The 16,901-nt window shown below is 39.2% G+C and overlaps 1 protein-coding gene across 1 annotated transcript in view; it reads left to right on the top strand.

Annotated features, from left to right (window-relative positions):
* The first annotated feature begins 3,089 nt into the window (after positions 1-3,089).
* Positions 3,090-16,901, top strand: part of LOC110516398 (neurotrophin-3-like) — a 113,517-nt gene continuing 99,705 nt past the window's right edge. The window contains exon 1 of the mRNA XM_036972737.1: positions 3,090-3,260. Coding sequence (XP_036828632.1) covers positions 3,243-3,260 — 18 coding nt within the window. The 5' untranslated portion in view covers positions 3,090-3,242. The remainder of the gene's footprint in view (positions 3,261-16,901) is intronic.

Raw genomic sequence — 16,901 nt, 5'->3', positions numbered from 1 at the left:
GGGCTGGGTGAGAAGAGTGGGAAGGGAGGGTTAGGGTGGGGCTAGGGGGGCTGGGTGAGGAGAGGGGGAAGAGAGGGTTAGGGTTCAGTTGGGGCTGGAGAGAGAGAGGGAGAGGTGAGAGAAGAGAGGAGAGAAGGTTGGGGCTAGCAGAATGGACTTCTCTAGAGCATACAATTTTCAACATGTCTTCGAAGTGAGATGTTGAATGTAGTTATTACTGGAAGCTGCTCATTCTGGTCTGCTGACCTGACACACGCACGCACGCACGCACACACACACACACGCACACACACACACACACACACACACACACACACACACACACACACACACACACACACACACACACACACACACACACACACACACAAACAAACAAATAGACAACCAGTAGAGTCCTGATAGATACCAGTAGAGTCCTGATAGATACCAGTAGAGTCCTGATTGATAGCAGCAGAGTCCTGATAGATACCAGTAGAGTCCTGATTGATAGCAGCAGAGTCCTGATAGATACCAGTAGAGTCCTGATAGATACCAGTAGAGTCCTGATAGATACCAGTAGAGTCCTGATAGATACCAGTAGAGTCCTGATAGATACCAGTAGAGGCCTGATAGATACCAGTAGAGTCCTGATAGATACCAGTAGAGTCCTGATTGATAGCAGCAGAGTCCTGATAGATACCAGTAGAGTCCTGATTGATAGCAGTAGAGTCCTGATAGATACCAGCAGAGTCCTGGTAGATACCAGTAGAGTCCTGATAGATACCAGTAGAGTCCTGATAGATACCAGTAGAGTCCTGATTGATAGCAGCAGAGTCCTGATAGATACCAGTAGAGTCCTGATTGATAGCAGCAGAGTCCTGATAGATACCAGTAGAGTCCTGATAGATACCAGTAGAGTCCTGATAGATACCAGTAGAGTCCTGATAGATACCAGTAGAGTCCTGATAGATACCAGTAGAGTCCTGATAGATACCAGTAGAGGCCTGATAGATACCAGTAGCGTCATGAGTGATACGAGTGTCCTGGATGTTAGGGTTAGTGATAGCCCTGGATGTTAGGGTTAGTGATAGCCCTGGATGTTAGGGTTAGTGATAGCCCTGGATGTTAGGGTTAGTGATAGCCCTGGATGTTACAGTGATAGCCCTGGATGTTAGTGATAGCCCTGGATGTTAGGGTTAGTGATAGCCCTGGATGTTAGGGTTAGTGATAGCCCTGGATGTTAGGGTTAGTGATAGCCCTGGATGTTAGGGTTAGTGATAGCCCTGGATGTTAGGGTTAGTGATAGCCCTGGATGTTAGGGTTAGTGATAGCCCTGGATGTTATTGATAGCCCTGGATGTTAGGGTTAGTGATAGCCCTGGATGTTAGGGTTCGTGATAGCCCTGGATGTTAGGGTTAGGGAGAGCCCTGGATGTTAGGGTTAGTGATAGCCCTGGATGTTAGGGATAGTTATAGCCCTGGATGTTAGGGTTTGTGAGAACCCTGGATGTTAGGGTTAGTGATAGCCCTGGATGTTCATGGTTTGTGATAGCCCTGGATGTTTGTGAGAACCCTTGATGTTAGGGTTTGTGATAGCCCTGGATGTTAGTGATAGCCCTGGATGTTAGGGTTAGTGATAGCCCTGGATGTTAGTGATAGCCCTGGATGTTAGGGTTGGTGATAGCCCTGGATGTTAGGGTTAGTGATAGCCCTGGATGTTAGGGTTTGTGATAGCCCTGGATGTTAGGGTTAGTGATAGCCTTGGATGTTAGGGTTTGTGAGAACCCTGGATGTTAGGGTTAGTGATAGCCCTGGATGTTCATTGTTTGTGATAGCCCTGGATGTTTGTGAGAACCCTTGATGTTAGGGTTTGTGATAGCCCTGGATGTTAGTGATAGCCCTGGATGTTAGGGTTAGTGATAGCCCTGGATGTTAGGGTTAGTGAGAGCCCTGTATGTTTGTAAGAACCCTAGATGTTAGGGTTTGTGATAGCCCTGGATGTTAGGGTGTGTGATAGCCCTGGATGTTAGGGTTTGTGATAGCCCTGGATGTTAGAATTTGTGATAGCCCTGGATGTTTGTGATATCCCTGGATGTTAGGGTTATTGATAGCCCTGGATGTTAGGGTTAGTGAGAGCCCTGGATGTTTGTGATAGCCATTCATGTTAGTGATAGCCCTGGATTTTAGTGATAGCCCTGGATTTTAGGGTTTGTGATAGCCCTGGATGTTAGGGTTAGTAAGAGCACTGGATGTTAGAGTTAGTAAGAGCCCTGGATGTTAGGGTTAGTGATAGCCCTGGATGTTAGGGTTAGTGATAGCCCTGGATGTTAGGGTTCGTGATAGCCCTGGATGTTAGGGTTTGTGATAGCCCTGGATGTTAGGGTTAGTGATAGCCTGGATGTTAGGGTTAGTGAGAGCCCTGGATGTTAGGTTTAGTGATAGCCCTGGATGTTAGGGTTAGTGAGAGCCCTGGATGTTAGGTTTAGTGATAGCCCTGGATGTTAGGGTTAGTGATAGCCCTCGATGTTGGGGTTAGTGAGAGCCCTGGATGTTAGGGATAGTGATAGCCCTGGATGTTAGGGTTAGTGAGAGCCCTGGATGTTAGGGTTAGTGAGAGCCCTGGATGTTTGTGATAGGGAGAGCCTTACTGTATATGCAGGAGTTAGTTATCGGTATCTGTCCTAGTCGATGTCCATAGCTCCGACGGGCAGGCGTCTGCCTCTCTAAAGCACATAGGCCAGCAGCCATCTGTCCGTCAGAGCTGCAGATTACGAATGCAACCAGAGAGAGAGACACAGAGAGAGAGACACACACAGAGAGAGAGAGAGACATAGAGAGAGAGAGAGAGAGAGAGAGAGAGAGAGAGAGAGAGAGAGAGAGAGGGAGAGAGGGAGAGAGGGAGAGAGGGAGAGAGAGAGAGAGAGAGATAGAGAGAGATAGAGAGAGAGAGAGAGAGAGAGAGAGAGAGAGAGAGAGTGTGAGACACACACAGAGAGAGAGAGACATAGAGAGAGAGTGAGAAAGAGAGAGAGAGAGAAAGAGAGAGAGACACACACACAGAGAGAGAGAGAGACATAGAGAGAGAGAGAGAGAGAGAGAGAGAGAGAGAGAGAGAGAGAGAGAGATCACTACTCTCTTCGGGAAAGCAGGACTGTAGTAGCACGCATAGGCGGTGCGCTTTAAAGTGGGAAGTTTCGAAAAGGATTCTGTATATATCAGCACCTCCATGTCGGCTCTGCTGGATATTTACACACCGATGCTATGGTTACCTTTATTACGGTAAGACACGTTTACAAAACAACTTTACTGGCTCAACTGATATTGTTTTGATTTGTAACTCAGTCGCTGTGACACGACCGTGTCTTGAGTGACAGACCGAGCGGCGTCTTTCAAGGAGAACGTGGAATTAAAACGAGGAAAACAACGAAAGAGTGAAATATATCAACCTGATCTGTTGTGAAGTTGGTAGCTACCGTTGCAGCTGATATAGTACAGGTTGTACTGTTGTAAAACTGTTTTAAAACCACATCTAAACGTATGGTTTGGATACATACGACAGTTGAATAATAGCCTAGTATTGTGTAGAATGTGTTTTGAGGCTCGGTAAAGGAAGTCCATCATATGGGTAGACCCAGTCGGAATGTGTAACGCTATGCGCTGAGCGCTGCCCCGGGGGTGAACAGAAAACCAGTACGGGCAAATTCACTCCTTACCTCCCCGGAATACACTCCTTCTATACCTCAGGTAGACAATAGACAGGGCTGGTCTGCGGCTCAGCTATTCCAACACGTAGCCTGCCATACACACATTATATATTATGTTCAACGGAAGAATGTGAAGTAGACTACTGTACATAGAGTGGATATGTTGTGGAATTCCTAGTCGCGCTTTAAATGAACGAAATCAAACATCCAACTTCCCTGACGCCCTCAGAGGGGAAATAAAGTCAGTGTGGCTCTACAACTGAAACAATAAAGCATGATGCGTTCAGCCTGTCAATCTGTCAGCGTGTCTGTCAGCTCAACAGTCTTTGTGCAGGAGAAAGTGAACATTATAATTAGAGCCAACGGGCACCTTGTCCCGGGAAACATTTGCGGCTGCGTGATGCGCAGTGAATGAGTTATTTGAATGTTATAATGTGGAATGCCCTAAACACAGACAGAGATAGCAGACAATCCCTGAAATGGATAATCCCGCAAATCTGAGGAATAGATGGGATTGGCTATTGCCCTGGCTCGGGTGGTGGTGAAGTGTTAATAAGGGAGAGAGAAGCGGTTCCCTGGTAGTTTGATCGGTCTGACCGGGCCTCCACCGCAGCGTCGGGGTGGTCCTGTGTCTGGTACAGCGCTGTAGGGATTCTACTACTATTCAGACTACAGACCTATACGCATCTGTCAAATACTGGCTTTGATGCAGAGCGCATCTGATTTGAGGAGGACTGGGAATTAAGATGAGTGGTTCAACAGGGCAGAACATGGCCACAGCATAGGCTACACCAGTACAGTACTGCACAGCCTGGCTCTGTGCTACAGTAACCTCACCACAGAGCCAGTAGCTGGTAGGCCTCGGCTACCACACCATGTCCACATTACTGTAGCCCACACCATGTCATAGTCAACTCAATCATGTTCTCCTCAAATGGTCACTTCCAATCTCTGTGAGGGTTTGTGTTGAAAAATAATTAGATTTACATGTGAAATTTCAATAACAAGTATCAATTTCACACAAAATATTGAAGGCCTAGATTCAATCAGATCAAGAGTTAACTAGCGATAGTAAACACTGGCATAGGGATATTTTGGTGGTGTTGAGGTTGGAGTTATCCAATTGGTTAGCAGCTGCTCTTGGGATCAAGCCACACGCCCACACCCCTCCCACTCGCGTTAGAAAGTGTAGGCAGGCTATTTAAGCAATAAGGCCGATGACGTGTGGTATGTGGTCAACATAACACAATGCGGAGTCCCTGGACACAGCCTTAGCCATGGTATACTGACCATATACCCCTGAGGTGCCTTATTGCTGTTATAAACTGGTAACTAGCATAATTAGACCAGTAAATAGTATGTTTTTTATACCAATGGTATATGGTGTAATATACCACGGCTTTCAGCCAATCAGCATTCAGGGCTTGAACCACCCAGTTTATAAATATAAATAATTACGCTCAAATGGAAAAGTCCTGAAAGGAAATGATGATGATGTCTATGATCCCAATCAAATCAAAGTGTATTTGTCACGTGCCCCGAATACAACAGTGAAATGCTTACTGACACTGGAGCACTGGTTACTTACAGGCTCTAACCAACAGTGCGGAAAAATGTGTGTGTGTGTGTGCGTGCGTGTGTGCGTGCGTGTGTGCGTGCGTGTGTGTGTGTGTGTGTGTGTGTGTGTGTGTGTGTGTGTGTGTGTGTGTGTGTGTGTGTGTGTGTGTGTGTGTGTGTGTGCGTGAGCGCTCGCGTGTGTGTGTGCGTGCATGTGTGTGTGTGTAGGTAAGTAAAGAAATAAAACAACAGTGAAAAGACATTTGAAAATAAGAGTAGCAATGCTACATACAGACACCTGTTAGTCAGGCTGATTGAGGTAGTATGTACATGTAGGTATCGTTAAAGTGATTATGCATATATGATGAACAGAGAGTAGCAGTAGTGTAAAAGAGGGGTTGGTGGGTGGGACACAATGCAGATAGCTCGGTTAGCCAATGTGCGGGAGCACTGGTTGGTCAGGCCAATTGAGGTAGTATGTACATGAATGTATAGTTAAAGTGACTATGCGTCTATGATAAACAGAGAGTAGCAGCAGTGTAAAAAGAGCGGTTGAGGGGGGCACACAATGCAAATAGTCCGGGTAGCCATTTGACTACCTGTTCAGGAGTCTTATGGCTTGGGGGTAAAAACTGTTGAGAAGCCTTTTTGTCCTAGACTTGGCACTCCGTACCGCTTACCATGCAGTAGTAGAGAGAACAGTCTATGACTGAGGTGGCTGGGGTCTTTGACAATTTTTAGGGCCTTCCTCTGACACCGCCTGGTGTAGAGGTCCTGGATGGCATGCAGCTTTGCCCCAGTGATGTACTGGGCCATACGCACTACCCTCTGTAGTGCCTTGCGGTCGGACACCGAGCAATTGCCGTACCAGGCAGTGATGCAATCGTTCAGGATGCTCTCGATGTTGCAGCTGTAGAACCTTTTGAGGATCTCAGGACCCATGCCAAATATTTTTAGTTTCCTGAGGGGGAATAGGTTTTTGTAGTGCCCTCTTCACTACTGTATTGGTGTGTTTGGACCGTTCTAGTTTGTTGGTGATGTGGACACCAAGGAAATTGAAGCTCTCGACCTGCTCCACTACAGCCCCGTCATTGAGAATGGGGACGTGCTCGGTCCTCCTTTTCCTGTAGTCCACAATCATCTCCTTAGTCTTGGTTACGTTGAGGGATAGGTTGTTATTCTGGCACCACCCGGCCAGGTTTCTGAGGTGGTGGTGGTGTAGATTACATCACATTCTGATGTAATAATGAGGATGTCTATCATCCTAATGGAGGTGTAGATTACATCACATTCTGATGTAATAATGAGGATGTCTATCATCCTAATGGAGGTGTAGATTACATCACATTCTGATGTAATAATGAGGATGTCTGTGATCCTAATGGAGGTGTAGATTACATCACATTCTGATGTAATAATGAGGATGTCTATCATCCTAATGGAGGTGTAGATTACATCACATTCTGATGTAATAATGAGGATGTCTGTCATCCTAATGGAGGTGTAGATTACATCACATTCCAGTGTTGCACTTGAAAACAAGGCTGCATGGGATTTCTGAGAGGCCATCCAATGGGCAATGTCCGCTTTAGGTCCCCATGTGTCGACAATACGCAATACCAACACAGGCTCTCCTCAGGGATGTGTTTTGTCTCCACTCCACCACCAACACAGTCTCTCCTCAGGGATGTGTTTTGTCTCCACTCCACCACCAACAGTCTCTCCTCAGGGATGTGTTTTGTCCCCACTCCACCACCAACACAGTCTCTCCTCAGGGATGTGTTTTGTCTCCACTCCACCACCAACAGTCTCTCCTCAGGAATGTGTTTTGTCTCCACTCCTGTACATCTTGTACACTAATAGTTGTACTAGTTCCCATCCTGGCCGACACCTCGTTAAGTTCGCTGATGACACTGCCTTGATCAGCCTGTTGTATGATGACGAGGAACATCATGGCCCGGTCCTAGATTACTTTGTATAGTGGTGTGAGGAATCACACTTGGTCCTCAATACCAACAAGACCAAAGAGATGTGCATAGACTTCAGGAAGCGTACAACACCTGCCTCTGCAACATCTATCAGAGGTCAGAATATAGAAATTGTAGAGGAATACAAATACCTGGGTGTCGTCTTGGACAATAAGCTTCAGTGGAGTAAATGTACAGACCTGATCTACAAAAAGAGCCAACAGAGACTGTACTTTCTCAAAAAGCTGGGGTATTTTAATATAGACTGTACTAAACTGACTGTGTTTTACAAATCTTTCATTGAGAGTATTTTAACTTTTTGTATTGTTTGTTGGTTTGGCAATGCCACTGTCAGCCAGAGAAATATGCTGAAAAGGATTATCACCACAGCAAGCAAGATACTGGGAGTCCAACAGACAGGCCTGGATGAGATCTTTAAGGTCAGTGCCCTCCCCAAGGTACTTGGAGTCAAACAGACAGGCCTGGATGAGATCTTTAAGGTCAGGGCCCTCAGCAAGGTACTTGGAGCCAAACAGACAGGCCTGGATGAGATCTTTAAGGTCAGGGCCCTCCCCAAGGTACTTGGAGTCTAACAGACAGGCCTGGATGAGATCTTTAAGGTCAGGTTCCTCCCCAAGGTACTTGGAGTCAAACAGACAGGCCTGGATGAGATCTTTAAGGTCAGGGCCCTCTCCAAGGTACTTGGAGTCAAACAGACAGACCTGGATGAGATCTTTAAGGTCAGGGCCCTCTGCAAGGTACTTGGAGTCAAACAGACAGACCTGGATGAGATCTTTAAGGTCAGGACCCTCCCCAAGGTACTTGGAGTCAAACAGACAGGCCTGGATGAGATCTTTAAGGTCAGGGCCCTTCCCAAGGTACTTGAAGTCAAACAGACAGGCCTGGGTGAGATCTTTAAGGTCAGGGCCCTCAGCAAGGTACTTGGAGTCAAACAGACAGACTTGGATGAGATCTTTAAGGCCAGGACCCTCCCCAAGGTACTTGGAGTCAAACAGACAGGCCTGGATGAGATCTTTAAGGTCAGAGCCCTCAGCAAGGTACTAGGAGTCAAACAGACAGACCTGGATGAGATCTTTAAGGTCAGGACCCTCCCCAAGGTACTTGGAGTCAAACAGACAGACCTGGATGAGATCTTTAAGGTCAGGGCCCTCAGCAAGGTACTTGGAGTCAAACAGACAGACCTGGATGACATCTTTAAGGTCAGGACCCTCTGCAAGGTACTTGGAGTCAAACAGACAGACCTGGATGAGATCTTTAAGGTCAGGGCCCTCAGCAAGGCTCAAAAAATAATTTTATCGACTCAGTAAGGCCAGCAGGCTAATGTTCCTATAGACTCAGTAAGGCCAGCAGGCTAATGTTCCTATAGACTCAGTAAGGCCAGCAGGCTAATGTTCCTATCGACTCAGTAAGGCCAGCAGGCTAATGTTCCTATCGACTCAGTAAGGCCAGCAGGCTAATGTTCCTATAGACTCAGTAAGACCTGCAGGTTAATGTTCCTATCGACTCAGTAAGGCCAGCAGGCTAATGTTCCTATAGACCCAGTAAGACCAGCAGGATAATGTTCCTATAGACTCAGTAAGACCAGCAGGATAATGTTCCTATAGACTCAGTAAGACCAGCAGGATAATGTTCCTATAGACTCAGTAAGACCAGCAGGATAATGTTCCTATAGACTCAGTAAGGCCAGCAGGCTAATGTTCCTATAGACCCAGTAAGGCCAGCAGGCTAGTCTTTAAAAACATGTTTTATTGGTATGTAACTGTTATGAAAGTTGTTTTGTCAATTTTGTTTTGTATTTAAACTTTAAACGTGTACATGACACTGCAACAACATTTCCCCATGGGGACAATGAAGTCAGTCAGTAAGGATGCTTTAGGTATAAAGCTGGGAGCTACTTGTGGATTTGACAGGTCTAAAGCAGTTTCTTCCACCTCAGAGACCGTCAAAACAACCCCTATGCGGATGTTGGCTAAAGCGGGTCTGATTGAATAGAGCCCTACGTTATCTTCAAATGGCAAAATGGAATTCAATTTACCAAACTATGTGACAGGAGAGGAACTTTGAAGAGAGGCTGGTATGTAATGTCAAACGCAGCTCATGTGACCTACTGTACCAGAAACCATGAACCATAAGCTCTCTGTGAAGTTTACACTAACAACTTTATTAGTATTGCAGCAGTAGACTGACTAGCCTGGTCCCAGATCTGTTTGTATTGCAGCAGTAGACTGACTAGCCTGGTCCCAGATCTGTTTGTATTGTAGCAGTAGACTGACTAGCCTGGTCCCAGATCTGTTTGTATTGCAGCAGTAGACTGACTAGCCTGGTCCCAGATCTGTTTGTATTGTAGCAGTAGACTGACTAGCCTGGTCCCAGATCTGTTTGTATTGCAGCAGTAGACTGACTAGCCTGGTCCCAGATCTGTTTGTATTGTAGCAGTAGACTGACTAGCCTGGTCCCAGATCTGTTTGTATTGTAGCAGTAGACTCACTAACCTGGTCCCAGATCTGTTTGTATTGCAGCAGTAGACTCACTAGCCTGGTCCCAGATCTGTTTGTGATCTTGCCAACTCCATGGCTGTCAACGTCACTAATGTCACTGTAAAGTCAAACATGACAGTTCCATGGGCAAGAGAGCAGAACCAGCTTGGCACCAGAACCAGGCTATTGTAGTGGGCATACCTAGCCAAGGCCCAGTCCCAACGGTTTACACACTAATAGGACCATGTGGACATACTTATGGACATCTAGAGACTCCACAGAAACATGTCTCTACATATTGGACCATATAGGGACACAGTTATACCCTCATACTGCTGTGGGTGTCAGTGTGTCCTGAGGTGCAGAACAGAGCAGAGCAGGGAAACATCATGTGGTATGAAGGTGAATGACCACATATTTATGCAGCCCCATCACATGACGCCCCAGAACAGAGAACAATCACAGTGAGGACATAAGGAGGCTGACTTGGTGATTATATCTGTAGAAGAAACTCTATAGTATAGATATGGACATTATATCTGTAGTGTAGATATGGACATTATATCTGTAGTGTAGATATGGACATTATATCTGTAGTGTTGATATGGACATTATATCTATAGTGTAGATATGGACATTATATCTGTAGTGTAGATATGGACATTATATCTATAGTGTAGATATGGACATTATATCTATAGTGTAGATGTGGACATTATATCAGTAGTGTAGATATGGACATTATATCTGTAGTGTAGATATGGACATTATATCTGTAGTGTAGATATGGACATTATATCTGTAGTGTAGATATGGACATTATATCTGTAGTGTAGATGTGGACATTATATCTGTAGTGTAGATATGGACATTATATCTGTAGTGTAGATATGTACATTATATCTGTAGTGTAGATATGGACATTATATCTATAGTGTAGATATGGACATTATATCTATAGTGTAGATATGGACATTATATCTGTAGTGTAGATATGGACATTATATCTATAGTGTAGATATGGACATTATATCTGTAGTGTAGATATGGACATTATATCTGTAGTGTAGATATGGACATTATATCTATAGTGTAGATATGGACATTATATCTATAGTGTAGATATGGACATTATATCTGTAGTGTAGATATGGACATTATATCTATAGTGTAGATATGGACATTATATATGTAGTGTAGATATGGACATTATATCTGTAGTGTAGATATGGACATTATATCTATAGTGTAGATATGGACATTATATCTATAGTGTAGATATGGACATTATATCTGTAGTGTAGATATGGACATTATATCTATAGTGTAGATATGGACATTATATATGTAGTGTAGATATGGACATTATATCTGTAGTGTAGATATGGACATTATATCTATAGTGTAGATATGGACATTATATCTGTAGTGTAGATATGGACATTATATCTATAGTGTAGATATGGACATTATATCTGTAGTGTAGATATGGACATTATATCTATAGTGTAGATATGGACATTATATCTGTAGTGTAGATATGGACATTATATCTGTAGTGTTGATATGGACATTATATCTGTAGTGTAGATATGGACATTATATCTATAGTGTAGATATGGACATTATATCTGTAGTGTAGATATGGACATTATATCTGTAGTGTAGATATGGACATTATATCCATATAATAATATCTGTAGTGTAGATATGGACATTATATCTGTAGTGTAGATATGTACATTATATCTATAGTGTAGATATGGACATTATATCTGTAGTGTAGATATGTACATTATATCTATAGTGTAGATATGGACATTATATCTATAGTGTAGATATGGACATTATATCTGTAGTGTAGATATGTACATTATATCTATATAATAATCTCTGTAGTGTAGATATGTACATTATATCTATAGTGTAGATATGGACATTATATCAGTAGTGTAGATATGTACATTATATCTATAGTGTAGATATGGACATTATATCTATATAATAATCTCTATAGTGTAGATATGGACATTATATCTATAGTGTAGATATGGACATTATATCTGTAGTGTAGATATGGACATTATATCTGTAGTGTAGATATGGACATTATTTCTATAGTGTAGATATGGACATTATATCTATAGTGTTGATATGTACATTATATCTATAGTGTAGATATGGACATTATATCTGTAGTGTAGATGTGGACATTATATCTGTAGTGTAGATATGTACATTATATCTATATAATATTCTCTGTAGTGTAGATATGGACATTATATCTGTAGTGTAGATGTGGACATTATATCTATAGTGTAGATATGGACATTATATCTGTAGTGTAGATATGGACATTATATCTATAGTGTAGATATGGACATTATATCTATAGTGTAGATATGGACATTATATCTATAGTGTAGATATGGACATTATATCTGTAGTGTAGATATGGACATTATATCTATAGTGTAGATATGGACATTATATCTATAGTGTAGATATGGACATTATATCTGTAGTGTAGATATGGACATTATATCTGTAGTGTAGATATGGACATTATATCTATAGTGTAGATATGGACATTATATCTGTAGTGTAGATATGGACATTATATCTATAGTGTTGATATGGAAATTATATCTATAGTGTTGATATGGACATTATATCTATAGTGTTGATATGGAAATTATATCTATAGTGTAGATATGGACATTATATCTGTAGTGTAGATATGGACATTATATCTATAGTGTAGATATGGACATTATATCTATAGTGTTGATATGGAAATTATATCTATAGTGTAGATATGGACATTATATCTATATAATAAACTCTGTAGTGTAGATATGGACATTATATCTATAGTGTTGATATGGAAATTATATCTATAGTGTAGATATGGAAATTATATCTATAGTGTAGATATGGACATTATATCTGTAGTGTAGATATGGACATTATATCTATAGTGTAGATGTGGACATTATATCTGTAGTGTTGATATGGACATTATATCTATAGTGTAGATATGGAAATTATATCTATAGTGTAGATATGGACATTATATCTGTAGTGTAGATATGGACATTATATCTATAGTGTAGATATGGACATTATATCTGTAGTGTAGATATGGACATTATATCTGTAGTGTAGATATGGACATTATATCTGTAGTGTAGATATGGACATTATATCTGTAGTGTAGATATGGACATTATATCTATAGTGTTGATATGTACATTATATCTATAGTGTAGATATGGACATTATATCTATAGTGTAGATATGGACATTATATCTGTAGTGTAGATGTGGACATTATATCTATAGTGTTGATATGGACATTATATCTGTAGTGTAGATATGGACATTATATCTATAGTGTTGTGATGTACATTATATCTATAGTGTTGAGATGTACATTATATCTATAGTGTAGATATGGACATTATATCTGTAGTGTTGATATGTACATTATATCTATATAATAATCTCTGTAGTGTAGATATGGACATTATATCTATAGTGTAGATATGGACATTATATCTGTAGTGTAGATATGGACATTATATCTATAGTGTAGATATGGACATTATATCTGTAGTGTAGATATGGACATTATATCTGTAGTGTAGATATGGACATTATATCTGTAGTGTAGATATGGGCATTATATCTGTAGTGTTGATATGTACATTATATCTATATAATAATATCTGTAGTGTAGATATGGACATTATATCTATAGTGTAGATATGGACATTATATCTATAGTGTAGATATGGACATTATATCTATAGTGTAGATATGGACATTATATCTATAGTGTAGATATGGACATTATATCTATAGTGTAGATATGGACATTATATCTATAGTGTAGATATGGACATTATATCTGTAGTGTAGATATGGACATTATATCTATAGTGTAGATATGGACATTATATCTATAGTGTAGATATGGACATTATATCTATATAATAAACTCTGTAGTGTAGATATGGACATTATATCTGTAGTGTAGATATGGACATTATATCTGTAGTGTAGATATGGACATTATATCTGTAGTGTTGATATGGACATTATATCTGTAGTGTAGATATGGACATTATATCTGTAGTGTAGATATGGACATTATATCTGTAGTGTAGATATGGACATTATATCTGTAGTGTTGATATGGACATTATATCTGTAGTGTAGATATGGACATTATATCTATAGTGTAGATATGGACATTATATCTATAGTGTAGATATGGACATTATATCTATAGTGTAGATATGGACATTATATCTATAGTGTAGATATGGACATATCTATATAATAAACTCTGTAGTGTAGATATGGACATTATATCTGTAGTGTAGATATGGACATTATATCTGTAGTGTAGATATGGACATTATATCTGTAGTGTTGATATGGACATTATATCTGTAGTGTAGATATGGACATTATATCTGTAGTGTAGATATGGACATTATATCTGTAGTGTAGATATGGACATTATATCTGTAGTGTAGATATGGACATTATATCTGTAGTGTAGATATGGACATTATATCTATATAATAAACTCTGTAGTGTAGATATGGACATTATATCTGTAGTGTAGATATGGACATTATATCTGTAGTGTAGATATGGACATTATATCTATAGTGTAGATATGGACATTATATCTGTAGTGTAGATATGGACAATATATCTGTAGTGTAGATATGGACATTATATCTGTAGTGTAGATATGGACATTATATCTATAGTGTTGATATGGACATTATATCTATAGTGTTGAGATGTACATTATATCTATAGTGTAGATATGGACATTATATCTGTAGTGTTGATATGTACATTATATCTGTAGTGTAGATATGGACATTATATCTATAGTGTAGATATGGACATTATATCTATAGTGTTGATATGGACATTATATCTATAGTGTTGAGATGTACATTATATCTGTAGTGTAGATATGGACATTATATCTATAGTGTAGATATGGACATTATATCAATAGTGTAGATATGGACATTATATCTATAGTGTAGATATGGACATTATATCAATAGTGTTGAGATGTACATTATATCTGTAGTGTAGATATGGACATTATATCTATAGTGTAGATATGGACATTATATCTATAGTGTTGATATGGACATTATATCTATAGTGTTGAGATGTACATTATATCTGTAGTGTAGATATGGACATTATATCTATAGTGTAGATATGGACATTATATCAATAGTGTAGATATGGACATTATATCTATAGTGTTGATATGGACATTATATCTATAGTGTTGAGATGTACATTATATCTGTAGTGTAGATATGGACATTATATCTATAGTGTAGATATGGACATTATATCTATATAATAATCTCTGTAGTGTAGATATGGACATTATATCTGTAGTATAGATATGGACATTATATCTGTAGTGTAGATATGGACATTATATCTATAGTGTAGATATGGACATTATATCTATAGTGTAGATATGGACATTATATCTATAGTGTAGATATGACATTATATCTGTAGTGTAGATATGGACATTATATCTATAGTGTAGATATGGACATTATATCTATATAATATTCTCTGTAGTGTAGATATGGACATTATATCTATAGTGTAGATATGTACATTATATCTATAGTATAGATATGGACATTATATCTGTAGTGTAGATATGGACATTATATATGTAGTGTAGATATGGACATTATATCTATAGTGTAGATATGGACATTATATCTGTAGTATAGATATGGACATTATATCTGTAGTGTAGATATGGACATTATATATGTAGTGTAGATATGGACATTATATCTATAGTGTAGATATGGACATTATATCTATATAATATTCTCTGTAGTGTAGATATGGACATTATATCTATAGTGTAGATATGGACATTATATCTGTAGTGTTGATATGGACATTATATCTGTAGTATAGATATGGACATTATATCTGTAGTGTAGATATGGACATTATATCTATAGTGTAGATATGGACATTATATCTATAGTGTAGATATGGACATATCTATATAATCAACTCTGTAGTGTAGATATGGACATTATATCTGTAGTGTAGATATGGACATTATATCTGTAGTGTTGATATGGACATTATATCTGTAGTGTAGATATGGACATTATATCTGTAGTGTAGATATGGACATTATATCTGTAGTGTAGATATGGACATTATATCTGTAGTGTAGATATGGACATTATATCTGTAGTGTAGATATGGACATTATATCTATATAATAAACTCTGTAGTGTAGATATGGACATTATATCTGTAGTGTAGATATGGACATTATATCTGTAGTGTAGATATGGACATTATATCTATAGTGTAGATATGGACATTATATCTATAGTGTAGATATGGACATTATATCTATAGTGTAGATATGGACATTATATCTATAGTGTAGATATGGACATTATATCTGTAGTGTTGAGATGTACATTATATCTGTAGTGTAGATATGGACATTATATCTATAGTGTTGATATGGACATTATATCTGTAGTGTAGATATGGACATTATATATGTAGTGTTGAGATGTACATTATATCTATAGTGTAGATGTGGACATTATATCTGTAGTGTAGATATGGACATTATATCTGTAGTGTAGATATGGACATTATATCTATAGTGTAGATATGGACATTATATCTATAGTGTAGATATGGACATTATATCTATAGTGTTGATATGGACATTATATCTATAGTGTTGAGATGTACATTATATCTATAGTGTAGATATGGACATTATATCTGTAGTGTAGATATGGACATTATATCTATAGTGTAGATATGGACATTATATCTGTAGTGTAGATATGGACATTATATCTGTAGTGTAGATATGGACATTATATCTATAGTGTAGATATGGACATTATATCTGTAGTGTAGATATGTACATTATATCTATAGTGTAGATATGGACATTATATCTGTAGTGTTGATATGTACATTATATCTATATAATAATCTCTGTAGTGTAGATATGGACATTATATCTGTAGTATAGATATGGACATTATATCTGTAGTGTAGATATGGACATTATATCTATAGTGTAGATATGGACATTACATCTGTAGTGTAGATATG

This window comes from Oncorhynchus mykiss, unplaced genomic scaffold (genome assembly GCF_013265735.2).
Source record: "Oncorhynchus mykiss isolate Arlee unplaced genomic scaffold, USDA_OmykA_1.1 un_scaffold_191, whole genome shotgun sequence".
Classification (NCBI taxonomy): Eukaryota; Metazoa; Chordata; class Actinopteri; order Salmoniformes; family Salmonidae; genus Oncorhynchus; species Oncorhynchus mykiss.
The sequence above is the reverse complement of the archived record's forward strand: the minus strand, read 5'-3'. Positions and strand labels throughout refer to the sequence as shown.